Raw genomic sequence first — 20158 nt, 5'->3', positions numbered from 1 at the left:
CAGGCCCCGAGCCCGCCCCTGGCGCGGGAAGGAGCGAGCGGCGGCAGCGGCGCCTTCCGGGGCGGAGCCGGGGCGGGCAGGGCCGAGCCGTGCTGTGCCGTGCCGTGCCGATCAGGGCCGAGCCGTGCTGTGCCGTGCCGTGCCGATCAGGGCCGAGCCGAGCGGCACTATGATGGCGCAGCGGGCGCTCCCGAACCCCTACGCGGACTATGACAAGTCCTTGGCCACCGGCTACTTCGACGCGGCCGGGCGGGTGAGCGGGGCTGGGGCGAGGCGGCTCTGGGGATCTGCCCCGGCCGGGTAGAGCAGAGACCTGTCAGGTTACAAACGCGGTTCCCTGGGGCTGCCCGGTGTAGCGATGGCCACCCGCGTTGCATTCACGTTTGGTGGGTTTTCTCTCCACAGCTGACACCGGAATTCACGCAGCGGCTGAATAACAAAATCAGGGAGCTGCTACAGCAGATGGAGAAGGGCCTCAAGTCCGCCGACCCGCATGACTGCACCGCGTACACTGGCTGGACAGGTAGGGTTGGATCCCATGGAGCAGCAGCTCCCTGGAGCAGACCTCTAGATCAGGTCCTGGCAAACCGTGGGGCTTTGGCCATTGGAATGGTCATGGTAGGTCCATGTCAAGAGTGGCACTTCTTCTGCATGTTTTAGTCCGTTAGAACAAGGGGATGTCTTTCTCTGGACTCCCCGTTTTTGAGGCAGGTTTCGTGCTGCAGAGCAAAGACCGCAGTGTCGTAGGGCAGGATTGGGTCTAGTCTTGGTTAATAGCGCTGAACTTACACAACGGAGAAAGCCAGCACTCGTTTGAGAGTAGGCATGGGAGCCTTCAAAGGGACAGGCTCCAAATCTAGCCATGGTGGGGATGGTGAAAACAAAACCAGTGCTCCATCCGCTGCTCCATGAAGTAGGCAGGTGTACGTGGTAAGTCATTTACCTGCAAGGAGCCCTTGCATCTGGCAGCAGTGAGCTTAACAGCCTGAAATAATGTCTATCTTCTCTGTTTGGGCTGTAATTTATCTGATGACCTTGTCTGATTGGAAGATTGCTCCATTCCTGTTCCCCAGGTAGTGCCACTCCATTTAGTGAGCACTAGTTTTGCTCCAGTGCCTGCCAGAAGGAGCAGAAATACTAATGTGAGTATAACAAAGTGTGGAAGCCTTCCTCATACTAACTTGTGTGCAAAGCTTCCAGAAGCTTGTCTTTCTCCAATTTTGCATTTTCAGCCTCGTTTTCCTTCCTTGGAAGTGTGCCCTGCCTTTGCCTCCCTGTTTCTACCCACTGGTGCCAGGGTGGACACACCTTTCTCTGTGCCCCAACTTCAGCTGCTGCTGTGTGGTTTGACATCTCTCCTGCCTTCTGCGCTGTGCCAGGCCCTATTCAGGGACTGTAGGGTAGTTGAAATCAATCTCATGCTTGCTGCAAGATTTTTTTTTGGTGCTGCTTCTTTTCTTTTTGCAGTATGCTGCAATCTTAAATGGCAACTTTCTACAGTACAATCTGGGTGTGGCTGCTTGTGTGTGGGTGCTGTGGAACTTAATGCCAACAGTTTGCTTATGAGAGTGGTGTTGGTGCTAAACTAACGTTGCGGCTTGATGACAGCAGTGCTAGAAATGCCTGCTTCAAAATTTTAGTAAGGCAGACAGACACTGAGAGCACTGAAGAGCAGTTCATAAGAAATGCTAGGATGCCAGTATTAAATTCCAGCGTGGGAGAACATTGATTTCATCAGCTGCTATCTTGGCAGCACTCTGCTTCTGCTGCCAGTGAATTTATACATTTCTGCTGAGTGCTGGCTGATTTCACCTTGGCAGACATGTTCAGTTTTCCAGTTTGTGTGACCCTGTGCTGGGGTCCCCTCTGATGAGATCTGCTGTGGTAAGGGTGCTCTTCAGTCATGATTGCAGAGTCTGCCTCTGGCCAGAAAATTCAGGAGACAAAGCAGGAGGATAGTTGATGTTAGGAGTACTCTTGGGGAGAAGGAAAACACTTTTCCCCAGAGGCTGTGTTTCTTTTCTGAAGGTGGTCCTAAGGTACTTCTTGTTGGAAAGTGACTGCAGTTATGAAAAAGTAGTTGTGAACTCTGGTTCAGGATTTCATCTTTTCATTTGGAAGGGAGTTTCTCAAGAGGGATTCTTCTCTTTTCTTCCTAGAGATCATTCCTCAATGGGCACACAGCCTTCTTTCCTTGGCTAATAGGAAAAAATCCATGGACAGATTTCCTGGAAGTCACAGCCAGCATGGTGAAGTTTGCAGATGTTATACTATAGCTTTGTCACCCTACCTTCTTTTCCAATTCTAGCTATATTAATTTATTCAGAGCTGGTTTCCAGAGACAAAATTAATTGGGCCAAGACAGCAGCTTTTTCCTGTAATTGCTTGTGTAGGAAAGGCTTGTTGAGTATCTCCTCATGTGAATCATTGCCCAGCAGTCTGAAATCAGCCCTCACTCTCGTGGCCGCTAATAAGGGAGATTTGAAATGTGGCTCTCTTGGCACAAACTCTGTGAAATGTAACGTACTTGAGTGTACTGTATTACACTCAGTAATACACAGCATATGCTGGCATTTTACTCTGGGGCTCCTTTCTTTCCCAACGCACTTGACAGAGCCCTGTTCCCCTAGCGTGCACTCGTGCCAGGGAAGCCACGGCTTCTTGGCACGTGAAGTTGGAGCAGAGAGAGGGAAGGACTCAGATTTTCAGCTCAGAGGCAGTGAAACACACTTTGGATCAAGATTATCCAATGTATGGCTGAATGCCCTCAAAACATATTTGAATCAGCTTGTTATGTTCTCATTCAGTTCCCCATAGAGATCAGGGCCCCATAGGCAGCACCTGGTATGTGCCTGGGTACAGACCAGCCTCAGCTGTTGTGTTCTGCTTTGGCTTTTCATCAGTTTAGGGAGACTGCTGGAAGAGTTTTTTCCCTAATCTGTTTCAGTGGTATCACAGTGTTGACTGAGGGAAGCTGAACTGCTCTCAGCTAATTCTGAGTCAGAAGCAGTTCAGATCCTGGTAGAAGCACAGCAGCCTCATCCATTTCCAGACAGATTGGCCTGAGGATACTGAGGGATACCTGTATGCCTGTTGGTGTTTGTGATCATGCAAAAGGCCTTGCTCTGAAGACTGTCTTGACTGGGAGCATAGCTGATGGAAAAGGAACAGAAGGAATTCACACCTGTCACCAGGTGACTGCAGAAGCCAGGATGCTCCTGAGTCCAGGGCCTACTGGACTGTTGCATCCTTCCAAGGTGATGAGGTATATAAGGGAGAGATTCACCTTCCTCCACAGTGTGGTAGTTCACTGAATTTCTTTCCCATGCAAGCTTCCTCTTCTCTGGCAATGTCTTAGTCATGGAGAGCCTCCAAAACTGCAGAGTAAGTTTAGCTGGCCCCATCCACATGTTTTGGCTGGCCCATTGTGATGTAGGGATGAGGAGCAGGGCTCAGTTGTCTTTTGAAAGGAAAGCCATGTAAGAGTGAAATTACAACTGAACCAGTTCAGGAAAACTTCTGGAAAAACACTTTTCATTCACTTTAGTGCAATACGTTGCATTTTAACCGCAGAATCCAGAGACCTTACGTCCCTTTTAGTCCTGTTCAGAATAATGGAAATCCTCAGATAATCCCTACAGAACAGGAGAAAGTGAGGCTGCATTTGCTGAGAGATAATACAGTGCCTTGGGTCACTTCACATAAACCACATTCCTGCCAAATGCTCGGCAGGTAGTTTTTGTGAATTTTCTGTTCTTGGAAATAGTCAGTGTTTGACTGGACAAGGCCCAGAGCAATGGCATGCAAATTTGAGGTTGATCTTCCTTTCAGAGGGTTGGAGCACATCACCATTGATCCCTGCTAACCTAACCTGTTGTAGGATTTTGTGATGGGGTAAAAAGGTTAACAGAAGAAGCTCTGTTACCCAGGTTTCAAGGCAGGATAAATGCTTAGGCATCCTGGATAATCAATCATGCAGTCGGAACAGAACCTCAAACTGGCTCCCCAGCCAGTTCTGAACATGGACTTCCAGAGATGTCTCACTGTTGCATGCAATGTGGCTTTGGCATGCATTTAGGAGTGCAAGGTAGCATCCCATGTGTCTGCACCAGGAGAGATGCTAATTTTCCTTTGAGCTGGGCAATAAAGCTGGGCCATCCATGCTCTTTTACCCCATGCCTAACTTAATAAAATGGCATCAGCTGTCTCATTAGAAACATCAGGCTTCATCACTGTGCAGAGATAGGTTTCTGTTTCTTCCCTCTGTGTTAGACATCCTGCTTTGAGGCTGCTGGCTGATTTACTGCCCTGGGTCAATGCAAGATCTCTGAGATCTTTATAACTCTAGGTGGTTGGTTTGGAACAAAATATCCTCTTGTGGCAACCTCCTTTCCTTGGTAAAAGAAGCACAGCTCAGCTCCTGCTGGGCAAGGAGGCATGTTCAGAACAGTCTAAGGGCATAACTTGCTTGCAAAGCAAACTGCTTGCAGGCCAACAAAAGAGCAAGTCTAAACTTGCAGAGAAGTTGAGGCACAGCTTCTCTTGGATCAACAGAATGGTCATGTGGATGAGATACTCTTTCTGCCTACTGCAGAGCTTTAGCTCACATTTCTGCCTACTGCAGAGCTTCAGCTCACAAGCAAGACCTTACCTGGTATTTCCAGCAGTGCCTGCTCTGTTGAAAGCAATGGTTGCTGAAGTCAGGGCATCAGCACAAGCTGGCTGTAGCTCTGTCACAATTGTCTGTAACTCCACTGCCCCACTCTAAAGAAATCTCTAATGCAAAGTAGCCCTCTGCACCTACCCTGCAGGAAGGTGGGAGGAGAGGTGCTGTTTACTGTCCTTCTGAAGGTGTTGACTAAGCAGGCTTTGTGAAGCACACAGGATTGACTTTGGCCTCCCGATTCCCTGCAATGAGCAAGCATCTTGGGCACTGACACTCAGCTCCTGTGTATTGGCTTTCTGCATGCTGGAGGTGGCTGTTTCAGTCAGCAAAGCCCTGCTGGGCTGTCAGCAGCACGTGTTCAGTGCAGCCCTCTACCATCAAGGACTCCCTGATGTATTCCCCATCTCATTCAGCTCTGCAGCAGGGGCAAGAAGCAAAAAACTTGGACATCTGAGAAACTACAGAGAAAAAGGTCCAGTAATAAACAACCAACAGGAAAAAGCCCAGACATCTTTGGCAGTAGCAGGCCACAGCTGGCCACTGTATGGCAGTTCTGCTTGGAAACAGTCAGAGGTCACAAAATTAGGTCACATTTCCAATTGGGACACTGAACATCAGACCTCCAGGGCACACAGAAATGGAGCTGATCCACAGCCTACCTAGCTCCATATGTCTGGTGATGCCATGTTTGTATACCACTTAAAGCATGCCAAACACCCAGTCAGTCACAAACCTACCCAGTCGGCTGGGGTGAGGAATATTGGAGAGGGAGTGAGGCAGAGCTGTGGAAGAGCTTCTGCAGAGCAGCACTGCCTTAACTGAACCAAGGTCACAATGTGGATACTCTTGTCTCTGACCTGCACTGCCTCTGAAATACTCTCCTTGCACCTTGGCACACAGGTTGATACCATCTATCCCCACCAAGGTGACTGTATTTTGTATTCCTCTGCATACACCTGTCAACATTGCCTCTTCATGCTTGTGCCTGCTCTCCTCTGCTGCCTTCTCCCCACAGAGGCCCACACATGGCAACAGAGGGACCAGCAAGCTGAAGGCAGCACTGCTTGCACCCTTCTGATCAGTTTGGGAATAAGGAGTTCCTTGAGGAATTGTGTTGATTTGGCATGGCCTGATTTTTGGTAGCAGGGAGAGGCCACAGGGGTACCTTCTGTGAGGAGCTGCTGGAAGCTTCTACCATGTCCAGCAGAGCCAGCCCCTGATGGCTCTGAAGATGGACACACTGCTGGCCCACTTACAGAGGCTGGTAACTCCTCTGTGATGACACACTTAAGAAGAAAATCAAAACCGTGCACACAGTTTTTCCCCAGGGGTGGGGAGGCACCGTGGCTGCTGCCATGCTGGCACAGCCTGTGGCAATACAGCGCTGTGGCTGAAAGGGCAGGGCTGGGGTGCCGGCTTCTCCTTCCCTGCACCCCACGTGTACGGAGATGTGAGCTGAACAGAGAGACTATGGATCACACCTTATGTACCTGTGGAACCTGCAAACCTTGCTTTTATTTTTTAACACCTCTCCACATGAAGAAAGGCGTTAAACAGCCCCAGCGCCGCCACAGCCGCCACTGCCCATGTGACAGCGGCAGGGCTGCCTGGCTGGCAGTGGAAACAGGATGAGCAATTAATTCCCTGGCATGGAACCTAGATGAGATCAGCTTCTCAGTGCTATAGGATCCTGCAGGAATCTTTGAATTGGTGGAACTTGTTGACAGTGGTACCTACAAGCAGCAGTTTTTCTTCTAGTTAGAAAGGAGGAGGAAGTGAAGACATGTGGGCGAAAACATGGCGGCACCAAGGACGGCGGAAAGAAAGGAGGAGGTGCTCCAAGCACCAGAGCAGAGATTCCTCTGCAGGCTCTGGTGAGGACCATGGTGAAGCAGCTGTGCCCCTGTAATGCATCAAGTCCACAGGGGATGCAGAGTTCCACTTGCAGCCCATGGGAGAAGTGCTCATGCCAGAGTGGGTGGGTGACAGAGCAAGCTGTGATCCAGTGGGAGACCCAAATAGAGCAAGAGGGCTCCTGCTTCCAGAGATAGACAAAGACAGGGCCCTTGCTTCAAGACTAGAGCAGCCTGTCCTTAAAAAACTGTACCCCCTGGACAAGTGACTCATGCCACAACAGTTTTGGAATGACTGTTTGCCCATGGGAGGGACCCCACAGCATAGCTGAGAAAAGACTCCTATCCTTGAGTGAACAGAAGATCTCAGGTGACAAACTGACCAAAACCCTCATGCCCTGTCTCCCTCTGCTGTCAGTTGAAAGGAGGGAGGGGCTAGGGAGGGGGGGAATGTGTTTTAGAGGCTTATTTTATTTCTCATTATCCTCCTCTAACTCTGTTAATAATAAATTTACTTTATACCTTTAAATTTGAACCTGTTTTGGTCTTAGAGTGTTTTTTCTCCCAATCTTATCTCAACACATGAGCTCTTTGTTAATTTTTTCCCCTCTCCTCTGCCCAGCTATAACAGAAGAGGTTTAACAACAAACAGCTTTCATGGGTACCTGGAGTATTGCCAGTATCAATTGACAACAGGAATTAACTGAGAAAACTGGCTTTAGATGCAGTTTATAAGACCTTTCGGTTTTAAATAAAAAGGAAAAGTGAATGTTTTGGGAAGCAGCTTCATCTTTTAGTACAGATCAGTGGTTTTTTGGAGTCTTTCCAAAGATGCTTGGGCCTGAGAGGAATGGGGTGAGAAATGTTTTAAAAGAGGAGAGGCAAAGAAATCAGAGGAAAACAATGCTGAGATTTACTTTCTAAGAATTCAGTCCTTGCAGTGGTCTTGGCAGGGTATTTATGTGCGTGATTAGGGTGGTATGATGGCAGTGGGAATAGAAACTACTTACAAAGCTAAAAGTTGTATATTAAAGCAGCTAAGTCAAGTTGTGCTCAGACATCTATCAGGCTAATAAGAGTCTAGAAGATGTGCTAGGTACTAAAAAAATCAAGGAGAGTCACTTGACATTTTCTAGCTGGAAAAGGAGGGTTCCCCTTTAAAGAAGGGCTTCATATCCACATCCTTACAGACCTGAGTGATGGCACTGTGCAGCTGAGCTCTCTCTAGAATTGCTAGCACTGAATTGCTTAGAGAGAGAACAAGGTTATTAGCTTCAGCAGGAAATGGAAATTTTATACATAATGTACATGTGGAATTGAATTGTCTGTAACATGAAGCTTTGAAGATTACCCATGCAAAATGAGAAAATTATCCAAGTTTGAAATTGTCCTCAGTACTTTGGACTGTAATTTTGCAGCATGCTTGCTCCCTTGACCTTAACACATCAAAATCTGCAGAGATTGGCTCTATTAATTTAGGCTTAGTGCAGGACCTGAGTCTTCTTAGAAGTGGTTATTGTTAAGGGGAGAAATAAGCTCTTCTCAAAGTGATGTAGGCCAGTAGTTTTTTTCAGTGCAGGTTTGAGGATGGCTCTCAGATCAGAAGGATGGTTCAAGTGTGACTGACCTGTCAGGCACAGACTTACTGAGAGCTCCTCATTCACCTACTGAAAGCTTCAAGAGCTGGGTTAAGACAAGGCAGATGGAGGCAAAGGACAGCAATTGATGTGACTGCTCAGTAGCAGAACTGTTTTGGTAGCTGGCCAGTCCATTGGAAACCTCTGGTGAGCACCATCCAGCCTTTTCCAGTATTCCAGGCAGCTGTTTGTGTTTCAGACAAGGGCTGATCTCATGAGTGATTGCTGCAGAGGAGAATTAGGCAGTCCCTTTTTTCTAGGATGCACCAGTCCTTGCTTTAGGGCCTAGGACTTGCTCAACAGCAGGAGATGATGTCCAGGTAACTGCAGCAACCTTGCCAGTGCTTCCCAGTGGAAAGGAATTACAAAAGAATAATGGAAAGAAATTTTTTTAAAGAGTCAAGTATGATGTCTGGATTTCCTAAGGATGCTGTTTCTCAGTGCTGATGGTGTGTCACTTTTTTAAAAAATCCAGTCCAAGCTAAGTGACCTAACCCCTTACCCCCTAACCATGGGGAAAGATAGAGAGGGTGACATCTCTGTTCTGCTGTCACAAGTACCATCTGCCCAAAGGTTGGGGTTTTTTTCCCCCTTAACTGTTGAGCAAAAGTCACAGGTACAGTGTATGGATTTAGGTGGGTTTGTCTAGGTCTCATCTTTTGCTCCTTGCTACTAAAATTGTATGTAATTGTGTATAAAATTTTATGCAATTCTATGCTGTTCTCCAGGCCTTCCTGGGACAGACCCTGCTGTTGTCTTGACCTGCCATCCACTCACAAGCAGCATCAAGTTACAAGGAGATGACAAAGCAGGAAAGGAAGCTGTGGGTTATGTCCCTGAGAAGCCTGTCTGTCAGGCTTGTGCCCTAGATGAGGGCCAGGTCAGACTTTCAGCTTCACTGAAGCAACAAGGCAAGCATTTCTGGTCCATGCAACCTTTCTGTTCCTTCTGCAGGCATTGCTTTGCTGTATTTGCACCTGTTTGATGTGTATGGAGACCCAGCCTACCTTCAGGTGGCCCATGAGTACGTGAAGAAGAGCCTGAGGTGCTTGACCAGGCGATCCATCACTTTCCTGTGTGGTGATGCCGGGCCCCTGGCAGTGGCTGCTGTCGTCTACCACAAGCTGCAGAACCAGAAGCAGGCAGAAGACTGCATCATCCGGTAAAAGACTTGCTTATGTCTTTCACCTGACCTTCCTCTTGCTCACAAAGCTGGTCTGGGCTTGTATGAGGCACTCTCTGACAAATGTGAATACATTTTGTTGCAGTCTTGTGTGAGAAATAGTCTAGTAACTTAGTAAGGCAGCACAAACTTTTCCTGCCCTGGTAAAAGAGGTGGTTTAAGGATAAACACGTTTGTGTGGCAGCCTGCAAGCTGGGGAGAAAGGATATTGTTCAGCTGGTACTGCCATCTTAAAAATAATTCTGATAAACACAGGAAGAAAAAAGTGCCCAAATTAAAAACAAAAAAAGCCAGAAGGTGGGGGTTGGTGTTTTTTGTGAACGTTTTAATTTAGCTTTACAGTCATTTTGATGAAAAGGAAAAATGTGGTAAGATTATTAGATTTAATTTTGGTATTTTGGTACTTGCTTCCACTTGCTTTTTATTAGTTGTCTTTGACTTAAACCTAAGATTGACAACATCCCTTTCAACTGCAGAATGCAGCTGGTTATGATTCATTTATTTCTATTTTCTGCCTTTCCTCGACTGTTTTCACATGCATTTTTGTTGGGTACTTAAGACAAGAAAAGGACAAACAAGCAAGCATAGATCAGCATGTGGCAGAGGAAGGAAAATAGTTAAGGAGATGTAGTTGCAAGCATTTCTCAGTTAAAGGAGATGGGTTTTAAGAAGGTGAGAAACAGCCCTGTAGAGAGTTTCTACTCACAGCTGATCAGCAAAAGAAAGACAAAACCCCTGACGATTCAGAATGCTGACTGCCCTTAAACAGCCATGAGCAAATGATGCATAATAGCAATTTAAGAAAGCCACAGGTGGGAATCAGAGGAGTCTATGGTTTGGACACCAAGTTCCACTCCCTTAACTAACTTCTGGTTTATGTAGATACAGTCAGACTGAGGACAGAACTCTTTCTTTATTCTGGTAATAATCTGTGGGTTAGATTTTGCTTTGATAGAGTGGCAAATCTCACTATGATTAACATATTTGTTAACAAAAAGGGAATTAATCTATCAAACAATACTGGCCAGTTGTGGTCAGTGCATAAGTTCCAGGTTGTAAAAACAATCCCTAATTCATGTTTTCTTGCTGAGGTCTCCCCTCCCCATATCCCTCTTGTTCTGCCTGTGGTTTGGTGGTAGAATGGAATCTTGTGATTAATTTTGCACTGCCATCTAATGGTATAATAAAGTCAGAACACTGGAAATTGGTTTCTTCATACGTCTGCAAGAGGAAAACAGAAAAATGTGGCTTTCTCAAATGAACAGTTATACTGTCCCTACTCTGCCACCAATTCCCAGAGCAGTTAGCCTGACTGTGCTCCTTTAAAATAGAGTATTTCTTTGAGAAGTAGCTTCCTAAATCAAAACTCTTAAATGGTTTTTGAGTATGCTGTTTAGTTACAGGACAATTGCTAAGCTCTGCAGTGCCAGTACATAGAAAGAGCACTTTTTTCAGAGCTGTGGAGAAGAAGGGCTTCTCTGCATTTTGTCCTCTGTCTTTTAAAGCACCTCATCTTTACACAGCCAGTGGAGAGAATCCATCAGCCAGGTTTTACCTGCAGTGGAACAGACAGAAGCTTGCTTTTACCTAAATGAGTTCATGACCAAAAAATGTGCTTTTATGCTCTAGAGAGACTGATGTTTCAGGGCGGCCTCTTTTCCAAGAGCCTGTGAAAATCTGAGCCATGTTCTAGAAGCCGTCTTTTTCCTGTCACCTCCCACCAATTCAGAAGGTCAAAGCTTTGCTTTCAAAGCCAATAGTGTACAAAAATCCCATTTTGCTCTACAGCTGCCTTGATTTCCCTCTGTCCAGAAACTGCTGATTGTTGACAGCTGAGGTGATAGGCTGATAATGTGAATAGGAGTGGCTCTTCTTCAGAGACCACAACTTACCCCACACACCTGAGAAATGCATTCTGCATGCAATCAGTCCAGCAGCATCCCAGGCATCTCTTTGTGAATGCATGAAGCAGAAACTCCTGGCAGGCTTCCTCTCCTGATGATCCTGCTTGAAAAGCAGTTAGAGGTAAAGCAGTAATGCACAAAGACCAGAAAATGGTCCAGTTGCTCCAGATTTCCCCATAAAAAGAAGATATCACATCCAGAACTGAGAAAATCCCTAATCCTGGTATTACAATTCACACATCCATCCACTCCTTCTATGTCAGCTGACATTTCCTGACATCTCAGAGCTGAACAACATCACCAGCCAGCTTCTCTTCTGGCCAGCCTGCTGCCAGGCAGAGTCTATCTGTCCAAACAGCTCCTTGGAAACCCTCTTCATCTGCCTTCCTTGGACTCTGTGATAGGCACCATGAGGCCTTTCCTTTCAGCTCCTCCAGCAGGGAGGAGAACCTATGCCTTGGGTGTAAAGTCTGTCTCTTGGGTTTAAAGAAACCTCCCCCATGGAGCAGTCCACATGTCAAGTGGTACAAGAGCCAGTCCACCTTGGGACACTGCTCCCTCCTTTCTCCTTCAAAATCCCTGTGCACTTTGAGTCCAGTGCCAAGGGAGAAGTTTCCTGACATGAGGAGTCACAGCCCAGCATCCTCTGTACTTGAGGCATTTGGTTCCTTCTTTATTTTGCAACACAGTCTTGCAAAGTCCCTGGAGCCCTGGGAGCCAAGGCACCTTTTCTGTTCTTCACACTGCTGTGGCATTGTGTGATCAGCACACACAAAGCTTTTCCTGGCTGGTTTCACAGATGGAAACAGTCAGGGAATAGCCTTAAAGCCACTTAAGCTGGTATTTTAAAAGTGATGGCACTTTTCAGATTGCTGTCTTACAGGTGAACAGAAAAATAAAGTCAAATCCAATCACATTGCTAACTGCTGCCCTGACAGGGAAGGACATCCAGTCTTTCTGGAAGTGTGATGAGAGGTAAAACAAAGGAAAAATTGCATCAGGAATGAATTGGGCTACAAAGCACAAGTGTGAAGTGCTGTCAGTCTCTGTTAGCACTACAGGAATATCACCAGCTTTGCAATATCATAATAGAAACACAGAAAAGAAAATACTTGACTGCAGCAGACCTCAGTCTGCACTTGTGGGCTAAAGCCTGGTGCCAGGCAAGCTGTCCTCGGCCAGCCACAGCACTCCCACTTTGCTAAGCTGTCCTCACTGCTGCTCAGTTCTCCCTAGAGCATATTTCTTCCATGTGCCACTGGCAGCTTGATGTTAAACAACTGTGTAGCTCCACTCTTACTTAGATTTTTAGCTCATGGAGACACCTCTGTCTCACCTGACAGAAGAGCCCAGGCTGTTTGTAGGCATGGAGAGGAAGGGGCTTCTCTATCAGGACTTTAGAGCATTGGGGGTGAGATTTTTCCACATACCGTTAGCACTAGCTTGACTTTCAAATATTCCTTAGGCAGCCAAATTACAAGGATAGCCCTATAATTTGAAAGTGTTGATTTTTGACGGAGTATCCACCTTGCCAATAACATCACAAGGAGATAATGGTGGGCAGCCTTTCCTGAGCAGTCAGCAGCTTTATGCTGACCATTTCTTTTAGCCCAGGTTTCTCCCTCCTGTAGCTTTCCAAGCTGGTGCTGTAAAACCAAAGCACATAGTATGAGTGCATTGTGAAGAGCAGAGCAGACTGAAGCAATCAGCCAGACAAAAGGCAGAAGAGAAGGGGTGATTCCACACCTCCTGCAGCTGGAAGGCTGAGAGCCAGAGCCTGTTCTGACAGCTCCTAGGGCACATGAAGGAGTGAACCAGGGTTTTGAGCTCCAGCCTTAGTGCTTATTTACATGGCTTTGAGTGTAATGTTTGAGTGCATTTCCCTCTCATCTCCCCCAATGAATGTTTCATTGCAGTTTGCTGCACCTACACAAGGCTGACCCACGAGTGCCAGATGAGCTCCTCTACGGGCGCATGGGCTATCTCTCTGCACTGATATTTGTGAATAAGCACTTCGGAGAGGAAAAGATCCCTCAGAGTCACATTCAGCAGGTACTGGGCCTTTTGCTGATTTGTTATCTGTCTCTTCCCATGCAACTCATCTTGGGGCAGGTAAAAATCAATGCTAGATGTAAAGAACTCTGGCAATAAGGGAGAAAACACATCATAGTATGGCTTTTCTTCCAAAGGGACAAAGCACCACTGTCCATGTAAGTCCATAGGCAGTACTAGACTGGCATACATTTCATTCCACCCTCTGCTTGGGCAGAAAAAGAAATCTTGTTCTGTGTCAGAATACTCGCTGTGCTTTGTCCAGGGCAGCAACATTTCCCTCACCCACATTTGTTCCCATCCCTTCACAGGTCTGTGAAGCAGTTGTAGCCTCAGGAGAGAGCTTAGCCAGAAAGAGGAACTTCACAGCAAAGAGCCCACTGATGTTTGAGTGGTACCAGGAGTACTACGTAGGAGCAGCCCATGGTTTGGCTGGCATCTACTACTATCTCATGCAGGTAAGAGACACAAGGGGAGGGGTCCTTAGCAGTTGTTTCACATTTCTTTGAACAAGGAACAGCATTTCACTTGGCTCTTGGTAATGTCAAACTGGAAAAAATACTGATGGGCCTACCCATGTGTTTATCACGCATTTCCAATTGTAAAGGTTTTCTTCAAAATCTCTGACCTTGGAGATCTGTGGAGAAACGTGACCTGCATTAACCAGCAGTGTCACATAATGGAGGCCTGTAGCTCAGCTGGGTCTGAGTTTCCCCCTCATGTTAATTGCTTCTAAATTATTCACATTTGTTGGTATCTGCTGGCTCCCTGCATCTTCTGAGATGTTTACTTGGAGCAGAGTGAGAATGTCTGAGAGAAAAACATGGTGAAAAAAATTGTGCTCATAGTAGAAAAGTGGGAAATGCCTTTGTATCCAAAGCAGAACCTGCTTCTAAATGTGGAAGAGGTGGGACTTTGATAAAGGAACTGAGTTCTGCAGTGCCAGAAGCAGGCAGAGCAAGACAAGAGGCTGGGAGAAGCAGTACCCCTTTGCTTTGATGCTTTCTCACTATTCTGCACAACTCACTGGAGCTCTGTCAATATTCCCTGTTCTGGCTCTGAAAAAATGAGGGTGATAATTCCCCTATGTGGCTCCCTTTGTGCATATATTTACAGTGCTTAAGCACTTAGAAAAATAACAGCAAAAAATAACATTGAATTTTTAAAGTGTTAAAAGCACCCACGAGCAACACAAATTATTTTGGTCTAGAAATAGTCTATAATCTTTTATTAGACATAACTCTGAGAGCAGGTGGAAAAGGAAGCCACCAGGTTTCAAGCATTTGAGCTTTCCTTCAGGACTGTCAAAGTTAAATTCCATATACAGGATCAGTAGAAGTCCTGTGAATATAACTTTTCTGTTGCTCAGAGAGGAAGAGGTGGTTGGTGGTTTTTAAATAGAAGATTTGGCAAGAGGGGGATGCAGGGTGGTTATTACCCAGAAGCACAGAATAGCAAGCTAAGAGCAGGGGAGACAGCGATGTGCTGTGAGCCTAAATTTGTACCAAGTACCTGAGCTTGTTCCCAAGTGGCTGTTTTAAATCATACTAAGTCTCCCATAAAATACTGCATGGGCTTTGTGCTTCTCTGCTATATGAAGTAAAAGGAGCCTGGATCAGCCAAGCATGATGCACAAAAAGCCTTGGGAGAAGCAAGCGTGTGAAATATGGAGAGGAAAACATCTTTTATCTCTAATGGTTTTACAGCACAAGTATTGATTTTTAATTTTCCTGTTACCAGCCTGAGAACAGCGTGATCCTTAGATGAGAGTGTTCAGTCTGCCATGGGAAATTAGAACTGCACAGATTTCCTGTGGGGCAGTGTCTTCGGGACACTGAAGCCATTCCCTTGCCTTCATCTGAGGTCAGCAGTGAAGTCAGCCTCTTGAAATTACCGAGCAATGTCTGTGAAGATTCAGAATTGCAGCCTGCCAGCTGGGCTGGCCCAGCAGCTGAGGGCTGAGATGCTCTAGGTGCAAGGAATCATCCTTAATACTAATTTTAGACTGTTATCGCTTTACTTCAGCTCTGGGTACCTGAAGCTATTCCTGCTTGTCTTTAGGAAAAGCAGCAACAAGCTCTCTTGCTTAGAGGACCAGGAGACATGCTAGGAATAGTCTTTTTTTCTGGGATGCAAGGGTAGGACTGGAAATAAGTTCCTGCCAAAAGGCACAGCAGCCAGGGACTGATTGGGTATTTGTGAAGTGTGAAAGCCCAAACCAAAGAAATTACTTAATTTACAAGGAGCAGGAGGGAATGTAGCCATAGTTGACTTTGTTTCCACCTTTTGGGTAGACCTTGGATCTCTTAGGGACAGACAGAATGGTAATTCTCCGTGATTTAAATGTTTTCTCTCTCTTAGCCTGGCTTTGGAGTGAGCCAAGTAAAGCTGCACAACGCAGTCAAGCCCAGCGTGGACTATGTCTGCCAGCTCAAGTTCCCATCTGGGAATTACCCTCCCTGCATCGGTGACACCAGAGACCTCCTCGTCCACTGGTGCCATGGAGCACCAGGTGTAATCTACATGCTTCTCCAGGCATACAAGGTACCAGACACCTTGCAAAGACCCTTCAGAGACCCCTAAATGTGAAACTTCCTCTGGAGAAGATGCTGGAACACCGCCTTTGCTTGGAAGTAGGATGGCTTGTTACAGTGAAATCACCCCACACTAACCTCTGATACAGAAATTAGTCTTTTAAACAAATATTTCTGAAAATACCCATCAGTTGTGTGGGCTGCCCTGTTGCAAGTGGTGGATGGTGACAACTAGTTGTGTGTGGAGTAATGGTCTTACATCCCCACTCATGATACCAAAAATATCCTCCTTTAAAAGTAAACAGCAGAGTCACTTCAGCAGGACACCCAAGCCTCTGCATCCCACAGGGATGCTCTTTGTTTGGAGGACATTGCCTCAGCAGGGACAACAGTTTCTTGTCTCCACAGGTCTTTGGGGAGCAGCAGTACCTGAATGATGCCCTGCAGTGTGCAGAAGTGATCTGGCAGTATGGGTTACTGAAGAAAGGCTATGGGCTGTGCCATGGCACAGCTGGCAATGCTTATGCCTTCCTGGCACTGTACAACCTCACTCAGAACATGAAATACCTCTACAGGGCCTGCAAGGTAAGAGTGGGTGTGAGGCAATAGAGGGCCTTACTCACTTCTGCCTTCTACATGACTGCCTTTGCCTTTGAAACCCAATTTCTAGTGGGGCAGACATGCAGCAAGATCTGACCAGCTGCACCAGAGTAGTCCTTCAACAGTGCAGTCACTGTCTGACAGCCTGTACAGAAGGGATTTCCCTCAGAAGCCTTGCTCTGTAAGGGGTAGTGTGGGGACAAGGGATAGTATTTTCTTCTCAGGACTTGCCCTTAACCAACTTTGAACACTTTTTCTACCTCTTTTCTCAGTTTGCAGAGTGGTGTTTAAGCTATGGGCAGCATGGGTGCCGGACTCCAGACACACCATTCTCTCTCTTTGAAGGTAATCTCAGTCTCTAGCCTTGTGTTTTGCCCCTGGATCTAAGCAGTCCTAGCACCAAGGAAAACAGAATACAAACTCCACTGGAGTCTTTGCAAAAGTCAGTGTAGAAGACAGAAAGGAAATTGTACCCACTGGGTTTTTCTACCCTTGCCCAGAAGGAGTCTCCCTGTAGCACAGACTAATGTCTTAGCTGGAGCATCTTCTCCTCTTAGGCCCCCCACACAAATTTACATACAGATCTCAAGAGGAATTCTTTCATGGCTTCAGGCTTCCTTTTGGTTATTTGTAGCCTGGCTTCTCAGACAGTCTCTTTTCTGTACATTTTTGAGGATTGAAATCCTTCCTGAGTGTTCCAGTTTGATTCTAAAGGTGAGGAACAAATGGGGCTGCTGTTACGGGCCATGGTGGCTCCTATGGCACTTAGTGCCTCCTGCTGACAGCTCCCCCCAAATCTGCCATCAGCAGGTATTTGCTGAAGGAGCCAGCCCCCAGCTAACCCTGATCTCCCCAGGCTGCTGCAGCCCAGGGGACAGCAGAAGTTCCATCAGTCAGGACCTTGGGCAGCAGTGTCTCAAAGACCAGAGTTTGATAAAGCTGCCCAGTGTTGAAGTTGTGGAAGGGTAAAGCAGAATGGAGGGAGATGGAGTGGGGAAAAGACCCATGGCGGTTTGCCAGGTACTTTTCAACGTTTGATTAACTTCAAAATGCTTTTCCCCACTGAGGTACCAAAGTTGCTTGGGAAACCTGGGCTCAGACCTTGAAAATTATTTTGGACCTTTTCTTCTGTCTTCATAACTCATTCACTCCCTGGATAACTGAGAAAAACAGTGCCCAAAGGGAATTTCTCTGAAGCACAGTGTGTTTTTTTCATCCTCAGGAATGGCTGGAACAATTTACTTTCTTGCTGACCTGCTGGTGCCTACCAAGGCCAAGTTCCCTGCATTTGAACTCTAAATCTGAATCCTGCGTGGCAGTTTGCTGCCCTGTATCCTTCTGCACTTGGAAATGCAGTTCAAGGCTGCTTTCTCCTTTTTCCAGACTCACCGTTGTTCGCCTAACTGAACGTAAATCCAATCCTCCTGAGGGCATGCTGAGTTCTCTAACATTTCTAGTTGTCTCATTATATTGTTTAGTTTAAAAGACATACTGCAGGCTTTGCTGGTGTCCCTTAAAAACTCAGGGCTGCAGGTGGGAGCAGGGAGAACTGTACAGTATTTGGTTGGCTACAGAGTTTTGCTATTTCCTGTATCCCATTTCCTGGGAAGAAATTTTCTATTGAATGTAACCTGGGCTATTTAACTTCTTTTTGTGCTAACAAACAGTTGCAGGAATTTAGCTGCCTTTGGAGGACAACAGATGGAAAACTGAGACTATTGCCCTGGAAGTTGTTTTCAAGTGTTTTCTTTTTGAGCACCCAGAGAGCAGATGGTTCAGTATCTTGGCTGTGCCACGTGAAGTGAATGTGATGGACTGTGGAGTCTTATGTATATTTTAAATATCATATTGCGACTGGCAGAGCTGGAACTGACATGCCAAAGGCTTGTCCTGAGTTTGCACCTATCTGCTCTAAAGGCAAAGGCTCTTCTGTGCATTTGTTCCAGTGACAGACAAGTAATCCACTGCCATATTACATTAAACCTTGTTATTCCATTGGTCTTTCAATGGCAAACTCCAGTCCAAAAGTGAGCTAAGCATGCTTGCTTTTGTGGTCTCTTCTTGTTAGCTTTGAGAGTTTATTTTGCAGTCTTTATTTAAATTTGTGTATTAGGTGGTGCCAGGTGCCCACCAGCAGCAACAAAGGGAAAAGAAATGTATGCCACTGAGTTCTGACAGTGTTTAACCTATTAGCTGTATAGATGTTATTTACATGTTTTCTTTTATAAGCTTTCCCAAACCTGGATAATTTGAGTCACTTGATTGCCTTGCTACTGCTTGTTGTAGTTTGATTTGCAGCCACTCATCTACCCAACTGGAAAATCTGCACTAGGTTAACTGGCTTTGATGTGTCAGGCAGATGGGGTACCTGCAGGGAAATCTGCTTTTCCATCCTTAGCTGATGCTGCACCAGTTCACAGAAATTTGGGACCTGGCTCTGTAAACCACTTTCTTAGCACTGAGCATGAGCTAAACACTGAGCTCAGGGAAGTTTACAGATGTAGCCACACAGCTGTGTGCTGTTTGAGAGCAGCTCCTCAGGCTGCACCAATGTGGCCGTGGGTTTTGATATTTCAAGGCCTGAGCTGCTGAGTGCCTCAAGTCCCAGAAGAGCAGGGGAGAAATAGCAGGGCAGCAGAGCCACTCTCCTGGACCAGCAATGGCAAAGCAGGACCACCAGAGCTGGCAGGGTTATGCTCACACGTGCCTGAATGCAGGGCAGCTGAGCCCAGAGGCACAGGGAGCTCCATGAGAACCTCCTCCAGGCAAGGAGCAGAAACCAGCTCTGGAAGGCCGATTTGTTTCCTCAAAGCCCACACTCACGCTGCCCTCAAAGGTTTCTGAAAGTCCATCAAAAGACAGCCTGAATTGCAGAAAAGCTCATCTTGAGGGTGGGCATCCCTGTCAGAAGGCTCAGGCTCCTGTGAACAGAGCAGGCATCCCCTGTCATTCACAGGACCCAAGCAGCACAGGGAGGTGACTGGGAAGCAGAGGGCAGTTGCCTAATCAAACAGCATTTGAAGTTACCTCCCGGCTTGGCTGGTGTGATGGCAGTGCAGGGACACTGCTCTGAGCCTGGGTTTCTCCTGGGCATCACTTCTCTAAAAGGAGATGGTTTATGCAGCCTGGGTCGTGGTGGCATGAGAGCATGATGTCCCAAGGTTTGTGCACTGATCAGGGGAGCATCAGGGTCTTGTGTACAACTGTTGAGTGGAGCACTGTCTAATAAAAATGCTGAAACAACCAAACTTCGGGTTATTTCTACCTCCTGCTTTGTGACCAGGATTCATGTCTGAAGAGATCAACGTATCCCACAACAGCTGTGCTGTGCTGGCAGCTCCTGGAGGCTCAGCAGCCTTCCACCCACCTCGAGTGTTAAGTGTATTTCACATTTTTCCCTCATCTCCAATCCATCAAGACCACTCCTGGGCTTTCCCTTGCAGGCTGTGCTTTCATCCTAGGGCATCCTTTTGCACTGGTGTCTCCATCCAAGGCTGCATCCTCCCTCGGTGGCTTCCACTGGAGACCAGAGTCCTGCAGGTTACTGTTGGTTGCACCAAAATACACCTGTGTGCAGTGCTGGCCACTAAAAGGAAGAGGTGGATCCTCCTAACAAAGCACCTCCTGCTCAGTGAAAGGAGGAACAGGGCACCTTGTGGAGGCTGTGACTGTCCAGCAGCAGAGGCTTTAAGACCAAGCTGTCAGGAGTGGTATGGATAGAGGTGATCC

The 20158-nt window shown here is 46.8% G+C and overlaps 1 protein-coding gene across 2 annotated transcripts; it reads left to right on the top strand.

The window, feature by feature from the left end:
• The first annotated feature begins 78 nt into the window (after positions 1–78).
• Positions 79–19672, top strand: LANCL1 (LanC like 1). 2 transcript variants are annotated; one of them, XM_041487705.1, is made up of 10 exons: positions 406–523; positions 1074–1142; positions 5080–6540; positions 9111–9318; positions 13160–13295; positions 13607–13753; positions 15657–15839; positions 16238–16414; positions 16702–16774; positions 17652–19672. In XM_041487705.1, exons 3-10 carry the CDS (start codon positions 6450–6452, stop codon positions 17726–17728), a joined length of 1092 nt encoding a protein of 363 aa, XP_041343639.1. In that variant the 5' UTR covers positions 406–523; positions 1074–1142; positions 5080–6449; the 3' UTR covers positions 17729–19672. The 2 variants fall into 2 exon arrangements, with proteins under 2 accessions (XP_041343638.1, XP_041343639.1); XM_041487704.1 differs by lacking the exons at positions 1074–1142; positions 5080–6540 and adding an exon at positions 79–253.
• The last annotated feature ends 486 nt before the right edge of the window (positions 19673–20158 follow it).

Source organism: Pyrgilauda ruficollis, unplaced genomic scaffold (genome assembly GCF_017590135.1).
Source record: "Pyrgilauda ruficollis isolate IOZ18807 unplaced genomic scaffold, ASM1759013v1 scaffold83, whole genome shotgun sequence".
NCBI classification, from domain to species: Eukaryota; Metazoa; Chordata; class Aves; order Passeriformes; family Passeridae; genus Pyrgilauda; species Pyrgilauda ruficollis.
This window is presented reverse-complemented; position numbering and strand designations above follow the sequence as displayed.

What these genes read in the sequence shown, in the direction of transcription:
- LANCL1 (XM_041487704.1), top strand. Translation starts at nt 170, where the DNA reads ATGATGGCGCAGCGGGCGCTCCCGAACCCCTACGCGGACTATGACAAG. An exon ending in CTCAGAGTCACATTCAGCAG is followed by an intron (nt 13,296 to 13,606) that starts GTACTGGGCCTT and finishes ATCCCTTCACAG; the next exon opens with GTCTGTGAAGCAGTTGTAGC. An exon ending in TGCTTCTCCAGGCATACAAG is followed by an intron (nt 15,840 to 16,237) that starts GTACCAGACACC and finishes TTGTCTCCACAG; the next exon opens with GTCTTTGGGGAGCAGCAGTA.